The 20511-nt window shown below is 36.0% G+C and overlaps 1 protein-coding gene across 1 annotated transcript in view; it reads left to right on the forward strand.

Annotated features, from left to right (window-relative positions):
• LOC124802944 (protein FAM110B) overlaps positions 1-20511 on the forward strand; it is a 461907-nt gene that overhangs the window by 432180 nt on the left and 9216 nt on the right. The window contains exons 4-8 of the mRNA XM_047264032.1: positions 7628-7806; positions 14588-14715; positions 17704-17767; positions 18789-18884; positions 20231-20410. Of these exons, the coding sequence (XP_047119988.1) occupies positions 7628-7806; positions 14588-14715; positions 17704-17767; positions 18789-18884; positions 20231-20410 (647 nt within the window). The remainder of the gene's footprint in view (positions 1-7627; positions 7807-14587; positions 14716-17703; positions 17768-18788; positions 18885-20230; positions 20411-20511) is intronic.

A 20511-nucleotide genomic window follows, 5' to 3' on the forward strand; every position in this document is an offset into this window, starting at 1 on the left:
CGACGTCATGTCATTTTGTTCTAAATGTTTTGAAATGCTTACCTACTACATAACACTTTTTCAAAATTAATAAGCAAACATATTAATAGTATTAATAGTAAGACTGTATTAAAAACTTTCAGTGTTTGGCTCCACAAATTTAAATTATATGTAAAGTTTTACTACAGTGCCTGGAAATAAACATCCCAGGTTGGGATGCATAAACTAAAACCAGAGGAGGGGATGATCTGATGCAGAGGGGGGAAATCCCCCCCCCCATCCCCCCCTGCAAATCGCACACTGCCTGAAATGAATTTGTTCACGGAACACCCTTCTACTTGCAAACATTGCACAAATTTGACTACTGTTCAACCAACTGCACACGTCAGTTGCAGTGTAAATGACAACTCAGTGGCTCCTCATGGAGAAACTCAGTCAAAACTGCTGGAACAGATTTCACCTGTTCCTACACTACTTCAGAGAAGTAAATCCAAAAGAAAACAGTCATCAATGACTGTAACATGCAGTGAGTTTATAGCAATGAAAAGAAAGAAAATCACTGAAGGAAAGAAAAAAAGGAAAAGTCTGTGCACAAAAAGATGTAGCAGCTGAAAGAAATCAAAACCCCAAAACTAGAGGAAAAAAACTGTCAAAGAAGCTTCTGTTTGAAGACACAGTTAAAGATGGTGATGATGATGATGATATTTCCCTACACAATAGTTCCCCCAATTGATTAAATTTTGAAGAAAATGAATGTGTAGAGTGCCTTGAACTTTATCAAGCAGTATCATCTATCTCTGATTGGATTCAATGTTTAAGATGTTCTAGATGACCTCATGAATCATAACTCTTTATGAGAACATGTGTTGTTTGTGTGGACAGTTTTAAAATAAACTTGAAAATCAAATAAAAAAGTGAATGTCATTTTCAGTGTCTTTTGCATGTGGCCATCTGTTACCCACTTTTGTGACATCTTGTGCGGCATTCAATATTTTCGTGACATTTACAAGCCCTTGTATAAGAATGTTCCTTTGTCATAAAGTCTTTTGTAATACAATAATTTCTGTAACAATGTACAATTTTCAGACCATTAATCATGCTTAAATTTATTGCAATTTAAGTGTTATATTGATAAAAATTAAAACTAATTTAAAGGTTATATTGATAAAAATTATAAAATAAAAATTAATTTAAAAATATGTTCAGTATCTGTCCTGCCTTTACCTTTCCCTCAGATAACGAAACCATTGCTTGGCAGGCATTTTCAGCATAGTCAGCATGGATTCTGAAAATATCGTTCTTGCAAAACACAACTAGCCCTTTATACTCATGAAGTAACGAGTGCTATCAACAGGGGATGTCAAATTGAGTCCATATTTTCAGATTTCCAAAAGGCTTTCGACACCATTTCTCACAAGCATCTTCTAACCAAACTGTGTGCCTCTTGAATACCACCTCATGATTTTCTGTCAGAAAGGTCACAGTTAGTAATAACAGACAGAAAGTTGTCAACTAAAACAGAAGTAATATCCGGCATTCAAACACATCTGTGAATAATGGAAAAATTCATACAACTCTGAAGCATAAGGACCTACAGCACATAATGAACTTGATTAGTGAAACTTTTACATGGCCCAGACAGGAGATTCCACTGCAGAGGATGATGTGGAAGATTTTGAAACCAAGTATAATTCCAGTATAAAATATGTCCACCACAGTGCAGCTAAGTGTACATAACAGGTAAATAATTTAACTATTCAAATCAGTTTTAAAGAACTCATTTTGTGAATTAAACTTTCTTCAAAGAAGGAACCAAGCCCAAAATATATTGTCACATAGAAACCACAGTCAAACATGAAGACAGGGTCATCAACAAACTAAAACATCTGCAGCTTTTTATACAGACATTGAATAATCCAGAATTCTCTTATTTGTATAAACACTGAATATTCAGACAGTAATGAGATGTCATTCATTAAAGGTGTGGAAGCAGATTATCTGTCGTATATTCAAAGGGCAAACTCATAAAGGCCATCAGGAGTTATGAATGGTGTCTTCTTCTGGTCACCTTGCCAACCTCCATATGTCAGTAACCTGTCTGTATGTCCACAACTGAGAAATACTTTGCTCCTTTCAAACAGTCTAAGGTGTCACCAATGCATGGCAACAGATAGACATCTTTCTTCATGACTTTGTTCAATTATCAATAGCTGACGACTGAACATGTGTCATTCTTCTTCTTCACATCAACCGCCGGAGAGAACAAGGACTCTCTGAAGATTCAATGGTATCATCTTGTAGCATCTTCTCCACTTTCTCTGGGATTATCCGCATTCAGCTGGCAACACCTTGTATGGGTGCTGGCTAATTAGTGGATAGTACCCAATCTTGACACGGTGTTTTATCATGGGCTGTTTGGTCCGTCTTTTATCCACTCTTGATTTGAAAGCATCCAAAATGGCTATGAATCACTGACCTTGTACCTAGGCCATGTCAGATCCTATTGGCAGCTCCACAGCAGCTGCCTCCCTTGCGAAGTCTGTAGTGGTAGTGGAGCATGATTCTTCAGTTTGGCTGTTTCTAAACACATACTTTTAGGGATGAGTTGTGGTTGCTCATGATGATTAGTGATCTCCTTGACCACATACAATGCTTATGATTGTTATTGACGTTTTGATTTCTATTGTAAGCCTCAGTATCGAATTGACAGCTGGAACTCATCTCATTGATGACAGCAGGATAATAATGTCTCCAACAATAAATAACCACCCAGAGAAATCCTTATTATGCGTGCTTGTTGGAATAGCTCTGTCAATTTGGAGCTCTTATGTTCCACAGCCTATGATTGTTTGTGATGAAGTCCCATTCAATAATAATATCATAGCTACATTCTGTTAAAATGATACATTCAGAGGGCTGTGCTCTATTATTGATAGTTATTCTTGGAATACTTGTTCCTGTTCGCTGGACATATTTCACATTTGCAATATTCAGCATAGTTGCTTTTGTATCATAGAACACAGCCTTCTGTAACTGATAATGATAAGCATTCGATATTACAGAAAAAGAAGCCCTAGAGTCAAATATTGGGTGGATTTGTTGGCTGTCAGTGATGACACGAGATTTTGGTGGCTGTTGTCTGAAGAATATTTCCACCTGTACTGGTCTCACATCCATTAATGGTCACCTCGCTTAGTATTCCTGAATTTGGAGGCTAGGCGAGCTGCTGTTACCCCTGTACAGTGTAGGGGAATGGCTATAGTGTGTTGGGGAGTGATCTCATCTAGGGTATGACGATGAGCTTTGTGCTGCAGGTTGACTATAGTCAGCTGCAGCTGACTGACATGAATAGAACTATTGTGATGGTCGATGTTGATGTGGCACAGTAGTCATCAAACTCGCCTACTTTCTCTGAAGTAGCGTACATGTCCAAGGCATCTGCAGTGGAAACACACAAGCATGTTGTCCTGTGTCCTCCAGATGCCTGTTCTCCTGCAGGTCATTCTGGTAGGCACAGGAGGTGTTTGTACCTGTATTGGTCAGGTACTGGCTGTCATTTGACAGCTGTGGCATAACTCCAAACCCATTCTTTCTGGTGCATTCAGCTGGTGGTGAAGATTGGTGCTTACAACTGATACACTTGTTCTTCAGCATTCTCTATTACCTCTTGATGTATCTGATTGACATTAAAGCATGTACTCTCTTGAGTACTCAGTCCAGCATTTATGACTGCCATACATACTGCTGCATCTCTCCTCTTACTGTCTGGCGTATGAAAGAGGGGAAGTCATGGTGGTCTTCCACAATTGTCTTAGGGACCACATTCAGCAGTCATAACCCTTTTTTTCTGTTGTGTTTCCTCAATTCACTGGCACCACTTGATGATTTCCTATGTCATGATGTCCTTACCAAAAGAGGTTGTGGAAGATGAGGTTCAATTCTCTCTCTATCTCTCTCTCTCTCTCTCTCTCTCTCTCTCTCTCTCTGTGTGTGCAAGTTGCACTTGCATGTGTGTGTGTGTGTGTGTGTGTGTGTGTATTTGTGTCTACTGCTGACAAAGGCCTTAATGGCCGAAAGCTATGATTGTGTGAATCTTTTTATTGTGCCTATCGCTGCTCAGCACCTCCGCTATATGGTGAGAAGCAACTTTCCTTCTCTCATATTGAAAGATTAAAAGTGATATCCGATGAAGTTAGTGCTTGGCTGTTTCATATTTTTGACTACATAAATGATTTATCTGAAACTTTGCAGAACTCTTAAGGAACTGCGACATTGGACACATACACTGATAAAGGGACCAAATGTATCCATACTAGCCATAGGCAGGAGAAAATGGGAACAGGCTGAGAACTGATTTGCAGCAAACGGCTTTACCTTTAATTTTTCAAAGACTTATGCTATGCAGTTCAAAACAAATATAAAACAAAGAACAGTAACCATAAGTAGAGATCAATGAGTACACACTAGATTAAGCTCATTTTGTGAAGTTATTAGGGATCATGATATATAATAAACTAACTTCATGACAGCAAATGGATAAGTTATCAAAAAAACTCCTTTCTGTCTGGTTTGCATTTCTAAACTGCTCACTGTGTTGATGTACAAAAGGGATTGCTAGCATTATTTGCAAAGTTTCATTCAAGACTATCGTTCTCAGGAAATGCAGGTAAGTAAAAAAAGGAGTTATTTTACAGAAGTGTGCTGTAAGAATATTAAATAAAGTTGAAAATTAAACTCCTACAGAAGCCTCTTCAGGACTTTGGATTTTTATACTTATGTGCCAACACTTTTACAACCAAGTGGCATTTGTGGTTACCAATAAGAGTGAATTTAGGATGTGTTGTGAAATTCGCAATCACAATACTAAAAATAAAAGGAATTTCTGTATAGAATATGCATATCTGACCAGTATTCAGAATGAGCTTTTTATTCTGAAGTAAAAGTCAGTAACAGAATTGCCAGCAGACACCAGGCAGGAAATAAGAAATCTTCAAATATTCACAACTTAAGTAACAAACTACCTTATTAGCCATTGCTTCTATACATTAATAGTGTGTTTTGATGCAGGGATATAAACTACAATCAACACATTAATGTTTTTAATAAACAGGTTTTAACCTTACCAGCATATAAACAGCTGATAAGTGTCCTATGCTAAGTTTCTCTCTCTCTCTCTCTCTCTCTCTCTCTCTCTCTCTCTCTCTTTTGTACGAACTCATGGGATTGATCAATGAGAGGATATGGAATAAAAAAGATCTAATGAACGTATGTCCAGAAACGCATGGTTTCCATGCTGGAGGCCGTTTATTTAATCATACTAGACAGTGGTCTAACAGGCACTGTACCATGCAGCCATAGTTACAGTGTGCACAGCTTCCTTCTAGAGGGTGGTACTGTTCCTCATACGTTATACCCTAATGCCCTCACCTCATAGTAATTGGTACTGTTGTGTCCAATTCCCATCTCTTGTTGACTCACCTTGTAGTGGATGTGATGCAAAATTGTACACAATGGTTCCATATTCAAATCAAGAACTTCCTGACATGATGTTTACTTATGGAAAGGCAAATGAAATTGTGCAGCAGGCAGCAAGGTTGTAACAGCAGACCTATCCCCACCAACAACAACCACAGCAATCAACATTTGCAACAGTGTTTTGCCATTTGTCTGAGACAGGGTCATTTCAGGAAGGATGAACCCCAAATGTTCGGACACCAGACTTTGAGGAAAATGTGATAAACACTGTGGAAGGTGACCTCCGTGTCAGTACCAGGCAGTTGGCCCGCCAGTACAGGGTAAGTCAGATGACCATGTGGAACATTCTTCATGACAATTGTTACTACCCTTATCACTTAGTGTGTGCAGGGCTTACCAGTGACAGACTTTCCACATTGGGAGCAGTTTTTTCACTGGTCTCTTCACCATGCAACCACAATTCTGGGATTTGTGTCATCCATCTTATTCACAGATTAGGCCTTCTTTACATGGAGTGATATCTTCAACTTTCCTAACAGTCAGTCTGTAGGATAGTATGCAGAACCCCTATGGTATGGTGACAGTGAATCATCAGCATCGGTGCAGCCAGAATTGGTGGGCCGCCATAATTGGTGATTGTATTTTAGGACCAGTCTTCCTTCAACATTGCCTAACAAGTCACAACTATTGGCGTTTCTTGCAAGTACTTTGCCTCCCCTGCTTGAAGAAGTGCCATTGCTGATTCATAGGGTTATGTGGCTGTTACATGATTGTGCTCTAGCCCCCTTCACTGGTAACGGCCGGACGCATCTCAATCGTGTCTTCCCTGGTCGATGGATCAGGCAAGGGGGTTGAGTTGCATGGCCTGCTTGTTCACCACATCTCAACCCAAGCAATTTCTGATTATGGGGCCATGTCAAAAGTACTGTGCATGCAGAGCCCGTTACAGACGTGGAGACACTGGAGCAGCATATTCATGCTGCCTTTGACACTGTTCAGATGAAGCATGGCCGATGTAAATGTATGAGACAGAACATGCAACGGTGCGTACATGCATGTGTTGAGGCAAATGGAAACCATTTTCAATGCATACTGTAAATGTGGCTGCATGGTACTGTGCATATTAGACTGAAGACTCTATAACAACGCATAATTGATATAGGGTGTTTTAGAAGTGATGGTCAATATTTCACACACGGAAAGAACAGGCCAAAAGTAGCTAAAAAGCTCCAATATACAAGGGCCCATAAAACAGCTGTTGCCAAGATATCTGGTTTAAACTACCAAGGTCAACTCTCTTGAGGACTTATGCTTGCAGATTGAAACAGCCTTCCAGCATTTACAGAATTCTCCAGGACTGCCTGAGAGGATTCACACAACTCATTTCAGAGACGAGTTCAGTGTTGCATTCAGATGCATGCACAACATTTTGAACACCTACTTTAACATTTAGAGATCCCATATGTTCCTAGACACTGATGAAATGCAACAGAAAATGTGTTGTATCTTGATAATGGTTGATCTGTGGACCCATGTTTATTGGGGCTTTTTATCTACTTTTGGCCTGTACTTTCTGTGTGTGACTTACTGACCATCAGTTCTGAAACACCCTCTATGTATACGCATCCAGACACACACACACACACACACACACACACACACACACACACACACACACACACACACACACAAAAATTCCTGTAGTTATCAAAGTGAGCAAAGTGAATGGATTAACACTAATCATATTTGGCTGCTTTACAGAAGAGCCTGCAGTGGTTGCTTCTGGCAGTTAATATATAATTTATGGAAGATGGTGCATGAATGAATGAGTTTGGTGCATTTTCTTCAGCAAGAAGGAAGATTTAGGGTATAATATTCCATTACCAAAAAGGTCATTAGAGGCACAGTGTAAACTTGGATAAGACAAAGATGAGGAAGGAAAATAGTCATGTATTTTTCAAAGTGACTATACTTCAATTCAGTAAACAACGGAAAATATTATTCTGGTGAGACTGACAGTGATTTGAATCTCAGTCCTCCCAAACCCAACAAATTATTTAAAATCTTTGATGTTTTAATATGTATATCCACATACAAATTAATACATACTGATATCAAATCTCTTTATTTCTTTGCATCTTGGGTATTAATTTTTTGTATTTACTGACTACAGGTTGCTGGGGACGAGCACTCTCTGTCTTGCAGAACATCTGGCTGCAGCAGACATCATAAGTCCCTCCCAGATCTGCATCAGGCTGCAAATACTACTGGTGGCACACAACATTCACAGACTCCAGTACATCCTCAGCCACATGCCACCAGCTCTGGATCTAGCAGCAGACACTCAACAAGGTGATGCATTTTATATAGTAATGCTTGAAATTCTAATCTGTCACAAAATGTAATGACAAACATTGGAAAATCTAAGACGGAATAACAGCAACATGAAATAGAATAGATTGCTACTCATCACACAGAGGCGAGTAGTGGACAGGTACACTGAAAGAAGACTGTTAGGTACTGTAAGCTATCAGAAAAGAGCCCTCTTTCAGATGTAGGAGAAAACACGACAGTGGCCATTTGTGTGTAAGTTGTGTGTGTATGTTTGTCTACATCTGAAGAAGGATTCTGTACAATAGTTTATAACACCTAACTATCCTCTCTCAATGTGCCTTTCTGCTGCTCAATGCCTCCTCTATGTGGTAGGTACCAATCCATGCTGTTTGTATTGTATTGTATTGTATTTTTATTGATCCAGGCAATCATAGTATTGTACAGCTGTACATATGATATTGGACGGGTCAAGAGAGCTATTTACAAGTAATTTTTACAAACTGATTTTTACATTATTTTGTAGCAAGGAAATTATCTATCTTAAACAAAACAGTTAATACAAATCACAGAATTGTAAGGTTGTACATACGATATTGGACAGGTCAAGAGCACATATTTGCAAGTAATTTTTAATAAATTGATTTTACATTTTCTTGTAATGAGGAAGTTAGCTATCTTTAACAAAACAGTAAATACAAATGTTGTATGGTAAAATACAAACAGCCAATACAAATGTAATAGTAAAGTACTCCAGTGTATTTCATAGACATGCACAGTATATAATAATCCAGTATATTTCATAGACATGCACAGTGTATAATTTTCAGACCTAATTGAACATTTATCATAAAATTGTTTACAATTTTAACCCCTGTCAAAAAAATGATCAACTGCATAAAAGCGATGGTCCATGAGATATTTTTTTAACTTATGTGTGAAGGCTCTTGGGTTCTTTGTTGCTTTGATTTCATTTGGTAAATTATTATACATTTGTGTCCCAACATTTAAAACACTTTTTTGGTAGCAGCTAGTTCTGGACTGAATCATGTGTAGGTCAGATTGCTGTCTTGTTGCATAGTTATGAATATCTCCATTGAATTTTAGTGTGCACTCATTGTTTAACAGGTATGACTTGACAAATGAGACGATATTATAAACGTAAGCAGAGGGCAGTGTCATAATGCCATTTGTTTTGAAATGTTGTCTGCATGATTCGTTATGTCTTAGATTACATATTATGCGTATTGCCTTTTTTTGCATTTCGAAAATATATCTACCTCCAGGTGAGTTCCCCCAAAATATGATTCCGTACTGTAATGTAGAATGGAAGTAAGCATAATATACATGTATGAGAACAGATTTTGTGACTGTTTTTTTTTTGAGTATCCTTAAAATGTAACACACAGTTGATAGCTTTTTTCAGATATAATTTGTGTGTGTCTCCCACTTAAGATTTTCATCAAGCCATATGCCAAGAAACTTGATAGAGTCCACACACATAGGCTCTTGGTTATTCAGAATCACATCAGGCATTTCTTGTTTTTGGGTTGAGAGTCTGAAGTTGATGTACGTTGTTTTCTGTATATTTATAATCAGTTTGCTCTCGTCGAACCATTTGCTGAGTGACGACATAAGCGGTTTAATTTTTTGGTTGTGGTCCTCTATATCAGTACCTGTTATTAGTATACTTGTGTCATCGGCAAATAGTGTGGTATGTCCTGTAGCAAGCTTCGTGCTTATATCATCAATATATAGCAGAAACAGTATGGGTGCCAGGATTGAGCCTTGTGGCACACCATATCTAATAGGCATTGTGTCAGAGGAGTGGACAGTAGATTGATGGGTGGTTGTATTCTTTTTTTCAAAATTAATTTCAACTTTTTGAAATCTGTTTGACAGGTAAGATTCTAACCATTTGTTTGCAATTCCTCTTATACCTTTATTTGCTAACTTCTTAAGGAGTATGGTATGGTCAATTACATCAAAGGCTTTGGATAAATCTAAAAAGAGACCAGTAGTGATTTCCTTATTATCCAATGCTTTTAAGGTTTTGTTGAGATACTCATAAATAGCTGTGGTAGTTGTATTTTGCTTTCTAAAACCATGCTGGTGTTTTGTTAATAAGGATAGTTTATTAGTAAAGTCTTCCAATATGGTGTAAAATAATTTTTCATATGGCTGCAGTATGGTACTGCTGCAAGTGTGTAATATCTATACAGGCAAACATATGTGAAACTGTAAAGAAATCTAGCTCTTAAGCCAACAACAAGAGGAAGTGTATGGCCCAATGACATCAGAGAAATCCATGGCCCAATGACATCAGAGAAAGAAAGCAAAAACTATTCCAAAATACATTATGCAGACAAATGTTTTATATCTACACCTATAATTTGTAAATCACTATAAAGTAGAAATATATAGAGTTAAGAAACAAAGAAAGCAAAGAAACAATCAATAATTACAAAACTCAAATACACATATGCAGACTGAAATGATGAATAAAAATTTACACCAAACCCAGGTCTCCTGCGGATTACGCAGGTGTGGTAACCACTACATCACCCTGGCACAGGGGTTGTGCACAACTGCATGGACTACCCTAGCACACCTCCCTGCTCAGTCCAAATTCCCATTCACACCTCAGTCCACTTGGTATTCCTCATAAACTCAAACAGCATTGCAGAGGCACCAAACAAACACAAATGTGCAAAAGCAATCTTTTTGAAACAGAAGCAAAATTCAAACAATGGAAAATAACAGAGCTCCAATAATATTAATACTAATGAAAGGGCCATTATCTGTATTACTAAGCAGCTATCGCAGAACCATGTACCAGTTTCAGGTTGCCTATCTAATGGCTTCCAGGGCAACAAAAATGTTATTTTCAGTATTTTGCTTTGTTTTTAACTGAATTTAAAATTTTTAAATGCTGTTATAATCTAATCATTAAGAGATATAATCTTATGTCAAAATTTTAACACAGTATGACAGATATTATGGTTAGATACTATGTGTCTGTCCTAAGGCAGTGAAACTGACTGTGTGCAAATACCCAGACTTTATTTTTTTATTTTATTTATGATCCAGTATTTGAAAATGAGAACACTTAGCAATTTGCAGCAAACTATGAACATAATTTCAAACCTTTATGAAATTTTTTGTCACTGACAACCACACCTCCCACTCCCAAATGATGAAAGGAAAAAGTTTCTTGGCTACTACATTTAGCACTGTTCATGAAGTAAAACTTGAGCATCAGACATGACATTTTAATTTATTACTTCTTTATTACAAACTCTTTTTGTAATGCAGTTTGCATACAGTATCCACATATTCTTCTAAAAGTACCTGCAAAATTATATCATTGTATATCACATATTTCAGGAGATACATCTTCATAAACTTTGAGGTGTATGAAGAACTAGCTTTTGCTTAAAGTGGAGTGCAAGTGACCCAGACTATATCCATCCAGTGTTTCATAATGAAGACACTTTTTGAGTTCCAAACAACTTTATGCATAATTTCAAACCTTTTCCAGATTTTTTCCTTGCTTATGTACTTATTTCAAATATATAACGCAGTATCTTATTTGTAAAGTTATGTGACATTTGAAGCTGTTTTATACAAGAGAGTTTGATTATTCGAAGTATCTGGGGTTTACTGGTATACTGTAATTGTTAAATCTTCATAGTGGGTTGTAGTTTTTTTACTGATGAACCATGTTACAGAGCTTCATCCTTGAAAGTGTATATTCATTGCAAATTAATTCCAAGACCTGTGCACATAAGAAATAAAATTACGTAAAAAATGAGAATGGTTACACCAGTTTAGAAAAACTGACAAAAATATTTACTTCAAGAATGGGAGATCAGGATAAGTGGCTATCACTTTGGTTGCTCTTAATTTCATGTATAATTACATATTTTCTGGTAGTATTAATATTCATTATGAATTAACTAAAAGCCATCAGTTTCAAAATACAGCACACTGTCTTTTTATTTCATTGAGCATCATTATTATTTGTGCAATAGTAGATTATTTGTTCCTCTCATTTATTTTTCCCAGAAACAAATGGTAACAAACTGTTATGTGTTCAGATGTACTGTTAATTAAATTTCTTTCATTACCATCATGATTTCCATTTAGCGAAAAAGATAACCAAATGAAACAATTAAATTCAATTTGACTATATTCTGTTAGTAGTAATTGTCTCCATAAAACAATATTTGTACTGATTATTTTGTTACTTCTGGGGTATCCCATAACTAACACAATGTACAGCATGAACAGACTGAAGTGTTGATACATCTACACCTAATAAATTGCATTTTTGCACTCACTGAACAGCTGATAATAATTTGACATTAAAAAGACATTGAAATGTCTCAAACATCCTCTCACTATGTTATTGACTACTTTCATGATTAAGTTGCCACAGCATAAGACTGTTTACTGTAGCTGATTCACTGCGCCGTGAACGTGGTTGAGTTGTGAGGAATTGTGGGTAGTAAGTAGTTCAAAATTCCATTAATTTCTAAGTATCTGTAAGTGAGAAACTCCAGTTAGTAGCGAGCTAAAGTAGTAATTAATTATTTGAGTACACTTGGGAAGTTAATTAATAGCCTGGTACATTTCCAGTCCCACACAAAATCCTGCTTTCTAGCATAATCTCAATCATTTCCCACTCATGTGGAAACAAATTATGAAATTCAGCTAATAAACCATACTCTGAAGATGTAATCAAACAATGGAAAATCCAGGATGGAATGTAACAATACCGGAGAAGGAAAGTTGCTACTCACCATATAGCGGATATGCTGAGTCGCGATGTGCACAATAAAAAGATTCACACAACTAAAGCTTTCGGCCCTTAAGGCCTTTGTCAGCAGTAGACACACATGCACACACGCACACACACACACACACACACACACACACACACACACACACACACACACACACACACAATTTGCACACACATCTACAGTCTCAGAGAGCTGAGACCACACTGCAACTTCTTTTAAGAGTTTATTATCAAATATTTTATGTATATTTTTCATTGTTATCTATCCTCGATGCTTATGTTTTGAGAAGTAGGCTATTTTTATTTTATTTGAGTGTCTCATTTCCAATTTGAGTTTTATTTCTGAATTTTCTTTTTATATGCTGTTTCATATATCCATATAATTTGTTACCTTATTAAATTAATTTAGCAGGTTGTGTTCTCCTTGTACATATTCTATACAGAGAGAGGTGTAGGCCAGGAATTGCAGGGAGTGTTCAGGAGTGAATACAAAGTCATCAACATTGTGAAGCTTAGTGCAGGGTTGGTTCAGGAGACTGTAAATATAGGGGAATTATGCAGGAATTGTATGAAAGAGGATCAGATAATGATTGTGAGTGGAGCTGGAAATGGTCTTGATAGGAACAGGGAGTATTATGTAGGTGGCGACCTGGAAAAGATAGGTAATCACCTCCCTGACTCTTGTGCAGAAAGGCATGCGCTATTCTGCTGCATCCATATTCAATAAGCTACCACAGGAATCTAAAAATCTTAGCAGTAATCCATGCACTTTCAAATGTAAACTGGATAGTTTCCTCTTGGATCATTCTTTCTATTCTGTTGAGGAGTTCCTTGAAAAATTAAGCTGAATACTGTGTTATATTGTTGATGGTATTTATATAAACTCATGGATTGTCATCTTTTTAAGATTTATAAACATTTTATTTTATCTTTTACTATTTTTTGTTGTAATTTCATGCACAGCGATGTTCCATGACCATGAAGATTTGCCTCTCAATTTGGTTCTACAGATCTAGATGTGTACAATAAAATTTTAAAAAGAGCAACCGTATCTTGGGCATCCCACATATCACAAACAGCACCATATGGAAGTTTATTACCTCCTTTTATGATTAAAACACAAATTTCTCATTATTATAATTTCACAAATTAGATTGAACATACACCCTTTAATAAATTTCATACTTCATTAACTCATCAGAATGAAGTTATTTTAAAAGAAGATGCATAGGAGATTTTCCTTTAATTTTAAGATTACAAATATTAATTTTGCATAATTACATTACTTTACATAACTTATTTAATTACTTTCAGAGACCTTAAAATACTTACAATAATATTTTATTTTTGCACTAATTATTGCAATGCCTTACACCACGGACTGCTACATACATTTTTTTAAAAAAAGTTGAGGTGATTTGAAATATATGTGGTGTAATTTTTGAAGAGAACATGTTCAGTATGACAGTTTGAATGGATTTAAAGTAATGTAAGACATTAACTTCTTGACCCATTGGGTCAAGAAGTATTGCCTGCAGGATGTTATGACAAAAATACTCACTCCATCTTGTCTTAAATCAGTGCTCATCCTGTAATTACAGTAACAGCACTTTTGCCTTTATTCCAGTAACTAGGACAACAGCTTTGACATTGTCACTTACAAATAACATAATCATCAAAGACAGTTTCCAACTCCCTATGTATTAAGGATGAGCATTTAACATTTTAGACATTAGTATTCTTTGTTTGCAGCCATCCTAATCCTCTTACAGAGAACTTTTTCAGCTACTCAGATCTTTTTTCATATACCAACAACTAGGTCTCTTACCTGCTATTCTCCTCTGCCATTTCATATGGGTACTGTTTCAGCCATTGTTACAGTGTGAAACAAGTTTGACAGCAGTTGTAGTGGTATCAGTCATAAAAGTAATTTTCTGTATTTGTGGGCACAATAATTACTAATCATATTAATATAATAAACACAATGTCATACAGATGCTGCACAAGAACTCAGTCTATGGGTTCTGCTATGAGTACTACTTCATCTGGTGGTCGAAATCAAGGTCAAAGGAACAGCTCAAGACACAGTTCACCTTCCAGGAACAGCATTAAAAAAAATAACTGTGAGTTGTATCAGATTTTACTGCACTGTTATTTCTTAACACTTTTAGTGCCAACAAATATGTTAAATAATTACAAATCAATAACCTTCATGGTACTAGGTTTTGGTAGAATAAATTTTCTGTTTTGTAGATTTTCATATGAAAGACACTGCAGATCTGCAATAAATTTGATTTTAGTGGTGTAAGAAATAATATGTATTAAAGCACATCACAAAAAAGTGACCTTCAAACTTCAAAGGCATCTCTAGGATTAATACTCTTCACCTACAAAAGGTGAGGATAGAATAAGGACGTGTAAGGTTCCATAGAAGTAATTAACAAAATAACCCAAAAATTTAGCATCTGCCAAATGTTAATTAGTTTTGCTTCAGAAAAGATAAAGGCAGTTCTGACATAATGATTGATAAATGTAATAAGGCTTAGTCAAAATCAAGATACTTACAAGCAATTCAACAACTCAGGGAAAGTAGGCAACATTCTAAAGTGGTGCCATAAGTTTGAAATCCTTAGGCAAATGGGGACAAGAGGGAACAATAAGAAGGAAGACCAATAGATTAAAAACAGTGTAAAGCAGCTATGCAGTCTTTCTCCTGTATTCTTCTATTTTCAGATAAGAAGATAAAACAATGAACAAAATTAAAGAAACAATTAGAAATTGGATTAAAACACGGGGTGAAAGGATACCAGTAGGATTAGCAAATATTGCAATCTTTTGTGAAAGTGAAGAAGAACTGCAGGACCTGCTGAATGGCTTTGATTACTCATTGAGCACAGAATTTGGATGGAATGTAAATCAAAGAGAGCTGAAAGTATTGAGGAGCAGCAGAAATGAGATTAGCAGCAAACCTGACATAAAAATCTGGTGACTATACAGTAAACATAATGAAATTTTGGGAGCAAAAATTACACGATAAACAAAGAGAGAAGGAAACAAAAGGCACACTAAAACACAATGAGATGCATTCATTCATTCAGTCATTGACATATCATGCTCTGTAAATCCTATAATGAAGGAAGGCCTTCAAGAATGTGGAACGAGTCAAGTTATACATTAACAGGCAGAAGGAACCATTGCTGGCTACTTCAGTAAAAAAAAAAAAAAAGTAACAGCAGTTTATGACTAGTGTCACTCACTTGAAACTGATATCTTGCTATGTTAGAAGAACAACTAATTTGATAAAAAAAAAAGTTCATCTTTCTATCCACTTGGTTGCCGTTATTATCTACTACTTCAAACAAAGCATTTTAACTAACAAAATCAATATGTCTGATACAAATATTAGTGTTAGGAAGAATTTACTTTTCTGGATCCAAATATTCAGATATATTGTATGTTTGGTAAGTTTCAGTTTCCCTCCTAATGTCCACCGCTGACCTGTTAGACTTTCACACCACAGTATAAAACTGTATTCTGAACTCTGTTGTGGGATGCATAGTCTATAGGGAAATTGCATCTGTTTCTACTATTGTCGTTGTGAATTTCTGAGTTCATACTAAATTCACTCTTGTTACTGACAACAATTTTATGGTTTCTATGTATTAGAATTGGAGCATAAAAATCCCTGGAGCCAATGTTTTGTTATCAAGCATTCCTTCTCAAAAAAAGATCTACCAGTATCACATGTAGGCCTCAGTTAGAGAAAGAAATTTCTGAGATTATGTATCTGGAGCATAGTGTAGTATGAAAGTAAATCACGGAGTGTGGGAAAATAATAAAAAACAACAATAAAAACATTTGAGGTGTGTGTTAAAGAAGGTTGTTTAAAATTACACAGAATGGTAATAGAACCGAAGCTCATCTGTAGAACTGATAACAAAAGGAATATAATAAAACACTACCCAAAAGTAGGGATAGGATGATAGGACATGTGTTAAGCTATCAGATAATCATACAGAGACTGGAACAAATACAACAAACAAATGGGGAGTTTCTGAGGAGGTAGCAGCTTTTCTCAAAGTAGCAGCTTTCTTAACAATTTACTCAATCAAATTTAGAGTTAATAAGTGGGAATAACATTAAGCAGTATAATGATGGATTACTGTTAATACTGTGTACAGATAAAGTTTCTATGATGTTCTTGTCTTATGTTAAATGTATATCTTGACGTATTCCACATCTCTGAAGGTTCTCCTGCATGATAGGATCTATGAAATACAGTGAATGAATGATGAGATGTCACAACAAACCTGTCAGATGACTGATGAACCAAAGGAAAATGTTCTCTGCAGAGTACATAACAGATCGAAGCTGCTGAAGTAGTTCAGCATGATTTGAAGTGAGTTTGTGCTATTAGCAAAATTCTATACAGAAAACTCAGAAATTCAATAAGTGAAAATACGGAAAGAGTATCACACATCATATGAAAGATTAATTTTGAAATTCTGAGATTTAATCTTCTCAGAGTAAATGAAAAAATCTTGTACAAGGACCATACTCATATATTTAGAGAAACTGAGTGCCATAAGGAAGTGCATCTGTGTACCTAGGAAGAAGAAAAACTATAACTGGTACCATTCCATCTGGAGCTTGCTTGGTGTAAGTAGAGTTTCATACATTTCATGAAGGATGGTGCCAATAGGGGTTCATTATGTGTGTGTGTTGTATTGCCATATAAAACATGTATCATTAAGACTGGAAAGGGAAGAGCTGCACTGAAAAACAAAGACTGGAATATGTACATGACAAGGTCAGAGAGAGTGTGTGTGTGTGAGAGAGAGAGAATGAGAATACATTTGTACTAAATCAATCATACTTACTTACTGGAATGCCAAATATACTTTCAATATGTTATATAATGTTCTTTTTTCTGATTGGTAGAAACATCTGTAAAAAAAAAGAAGTAAACTGCAAAATTATTAAAAAGCTATGGATTCCTAGCTAAAGAAGTTAATGTTTGCACAATCATATTTTCGTCTGTATATAAATGAAATATTATTCAATTTCATTAGTGGTTATGTGGTGTGCTAATCCTCATCTATTATTTTTAGCATATGAGGAAGAATCTGCTGATGATGGTGTAAGGCACCCACCAACGCCAAACTGCAAGGAAAGGTCAGTATTTCAAAGTCACATAGCATGGCAAGAACTTACGTCACTGTCCATACACATAATTTTATTGAAACAATAATTGTAACTTTTCAGAAATGTGAAAACACAGCTGCTCATGAAGGTTTGACAAGATCTCAGTCAAAAACAACTCATTAACTGGGTCAACATAGCAATTTAGTATTCTAAATAGAGGACTATAAAAGATGCAGATTGCTTAGGGCCACAGAAAGCTCAAGAACCTGCTGCCTCTTATAGATCAGCTTGAGAATGAAGTCCATCCTTATTATGGACCAGTAATCTACATTAGTCATTTTCAGATGTGACAATCTTAGTAAAATATCATTATGTGGACTGTTAATCAACACATCACTGATTGGTATTCTTTTCCAAGCATTTTCATGACTACCATTTCTACTGATCCTAAAGGCTTCTTGACTGATTGTATGTGAGAGTGTGTTCATGATTCCATTAGATAGTCCCTTTCTTAATTCCAAAGCTGGCCCCTCGCCATGATTGCATGTTAAACTACAAGCTGAGCACTCACACAAAGTCTGAATAAAAAGTAATATTGCTTGTCTGAAGTAAAACATAATGGACAGGTGGGTGATTTCATCTCAAGTCATACATGTCATATCAACTCATCGTCATGCATTTCTCTGCAAAAAATATATATTAGACCTCTATACGTAAGTGTAAGAAATAAAGTATTTTCATTTTATCTTAATTTTTGTAAATGGTACTGTCCTTTGCAAAATACATATTTGGTAAATGACTCTTAAAACAACAGAGAGCTGTGATTGAGAGATTTGTATTCTAATGTAGGTGGCTAGTGTTTGGATACCAGTCAGTCAGTATTTTTTAAAGATCTTTGATAAGTTGCAGCTCTGTATCACATGTGGTTTTCATGGTTTTAAATATATGAATTAAACTAACAGTAGTGTTATGAGTTCAGACTAGACATTTATGTTTGTTTGGAAACAAAAGTTGCCTTTTCTCATTTTTCTGTCTTGTATTTTTATCACAGAGTAGCAACACGGAGACCTGTAGAGGGACCTCCAAGTGCTAGTAGCTGGAGTGATAGCGGTCCGGAGGAACCACTTTCTCCCACAAGTCATCACAGGTACATTATTACAATCTGTCTTAAAAGTCTCTTTGTGTGCACTACTTACTATTGCACATCAGATTGTCCATTTCAATTCTGATAGAAGCTATGATACCTATGGATGCTTTCAAAAAATGTTTTGTACACTGAGTAGCCCATCTATCAGTTTGTGTTGAGGCCTCAACTGAAGTTCAGTTAAGTTTATTGCAATGTTCTGAATTATGTGTTTGTGCCAAATTTGGCCCTAGATGAATTTATGTTGTGTATTTCTATTTGTTTGATATGTAACAGCACACAATAATAAGAACAAATAGAGTTACTCTTCAGTCTAATGCCTGGATACTCTACTCATGAATAACTCTCTTCAAAGCTTACATCAAATAACACACACACACAAACACACACACACACACACACACACACACAAAGAAAAAAATACTGTATGTATGTTACAATCATACATTAAACAACCCTTTACTTTTTATCGAAAAAGACAAATCAAGTGAAAATGTGTAATTTTGATTCTCCCATAAGTTAGAAAGTTAGTCGTGCCACTCATGGGGAAAACAACTTAAACTCTCTGGGACAAACAACAATCTATGAACATCTGATGACAAAAGATATAAACCAATAACAATGCTAGAAAGTTACTATAAAAGCAAACAGAAAGCTTCCTCACACATTCAAACAAAATCGGAAACTTATTGAATAAATAAAAGCTGGATGAAGTCTAGGTATGCAAAAAGGGCTGATATATGAGAAGCCTTTAACACATTCAAAAGCAAAATATTATCTGTCAGATTGTGAGCCTATGAAGTTTAAGTGCGACATAAAATTATTCAAGGGATCAAAATCATCTATTTCACCCAAGACAGGGCAACTGAAGAACTGACTGAAGGAACATTTCCCACCTATCCAATTCTGAAAGGCTGGAGGGAAGGGGGCCTTAGACAGTAAGAGTTGCAAAGCAGCCACTGAATAACCACATGGTGTTACACACCTTTCCATGGTTTGGTGGTGGCTGTTCATGCAGGAAGCAAGGGGCTGAGGATGGGTGGCATTAGGGTATTTACTGGGTTGTATGAGCAGTAAAACACATCTTTGAGAGAGGTGGGAAGTATTTGGCAAGAGGTTTTTCCTCATTTTTTAACAAGATGATACATATAAATTGTTTATTTATTTACTTATTAATAAATTTAATTCAATAAAAATTTCAATTTCCACACTCACTCTGCCAAAGCTTTCACATGTTTTGAATTACACACTAAATGTTCCGTACTCTTGCTGAGAACTAGCTAATGAGTTTGCAATATGTTAATCAACTGTCATCATTAACATGCTAATGAATACATTACTGGTATCAGGTTTGATGATGATGAATGGCGAGCAGAACGTCATCACAGGCCAATTCTCCGATCGAAGTCTGACATCAGTCATCGATACTCCCGTGGGCCACCTCCACTTGTTCCAAGGCCTGAGCCAAAAACCATTGAACAGCTTGAGAAATTTTTTGAGCAACTGGGACTTGACACAAGAGATTACAGGTAAAGAGGTGCAAACACTTCACGCTGTGTTTGCATGTAGTTACATTAAGACAAATGAAAATCATAATCCAATTAAACCAAATGTTCAACATTTGGTCTAC

The sequence above is a fragment of the Schistocerca piceifrons genome, chromosome 6 (genome assembly GCF_021461385.2).
Source record: "Schistocerca piceifrons isolate TAMUIC-IGC-003096 chromosome 6, iqSchPice1.1, whole genome shotgun sequence".
NCBI lineage: Eukaryota > Metazoa > Arthropoda > Insecta > Orthoptera > Acrididae > Schistocerca > Schistocerca piceifrons.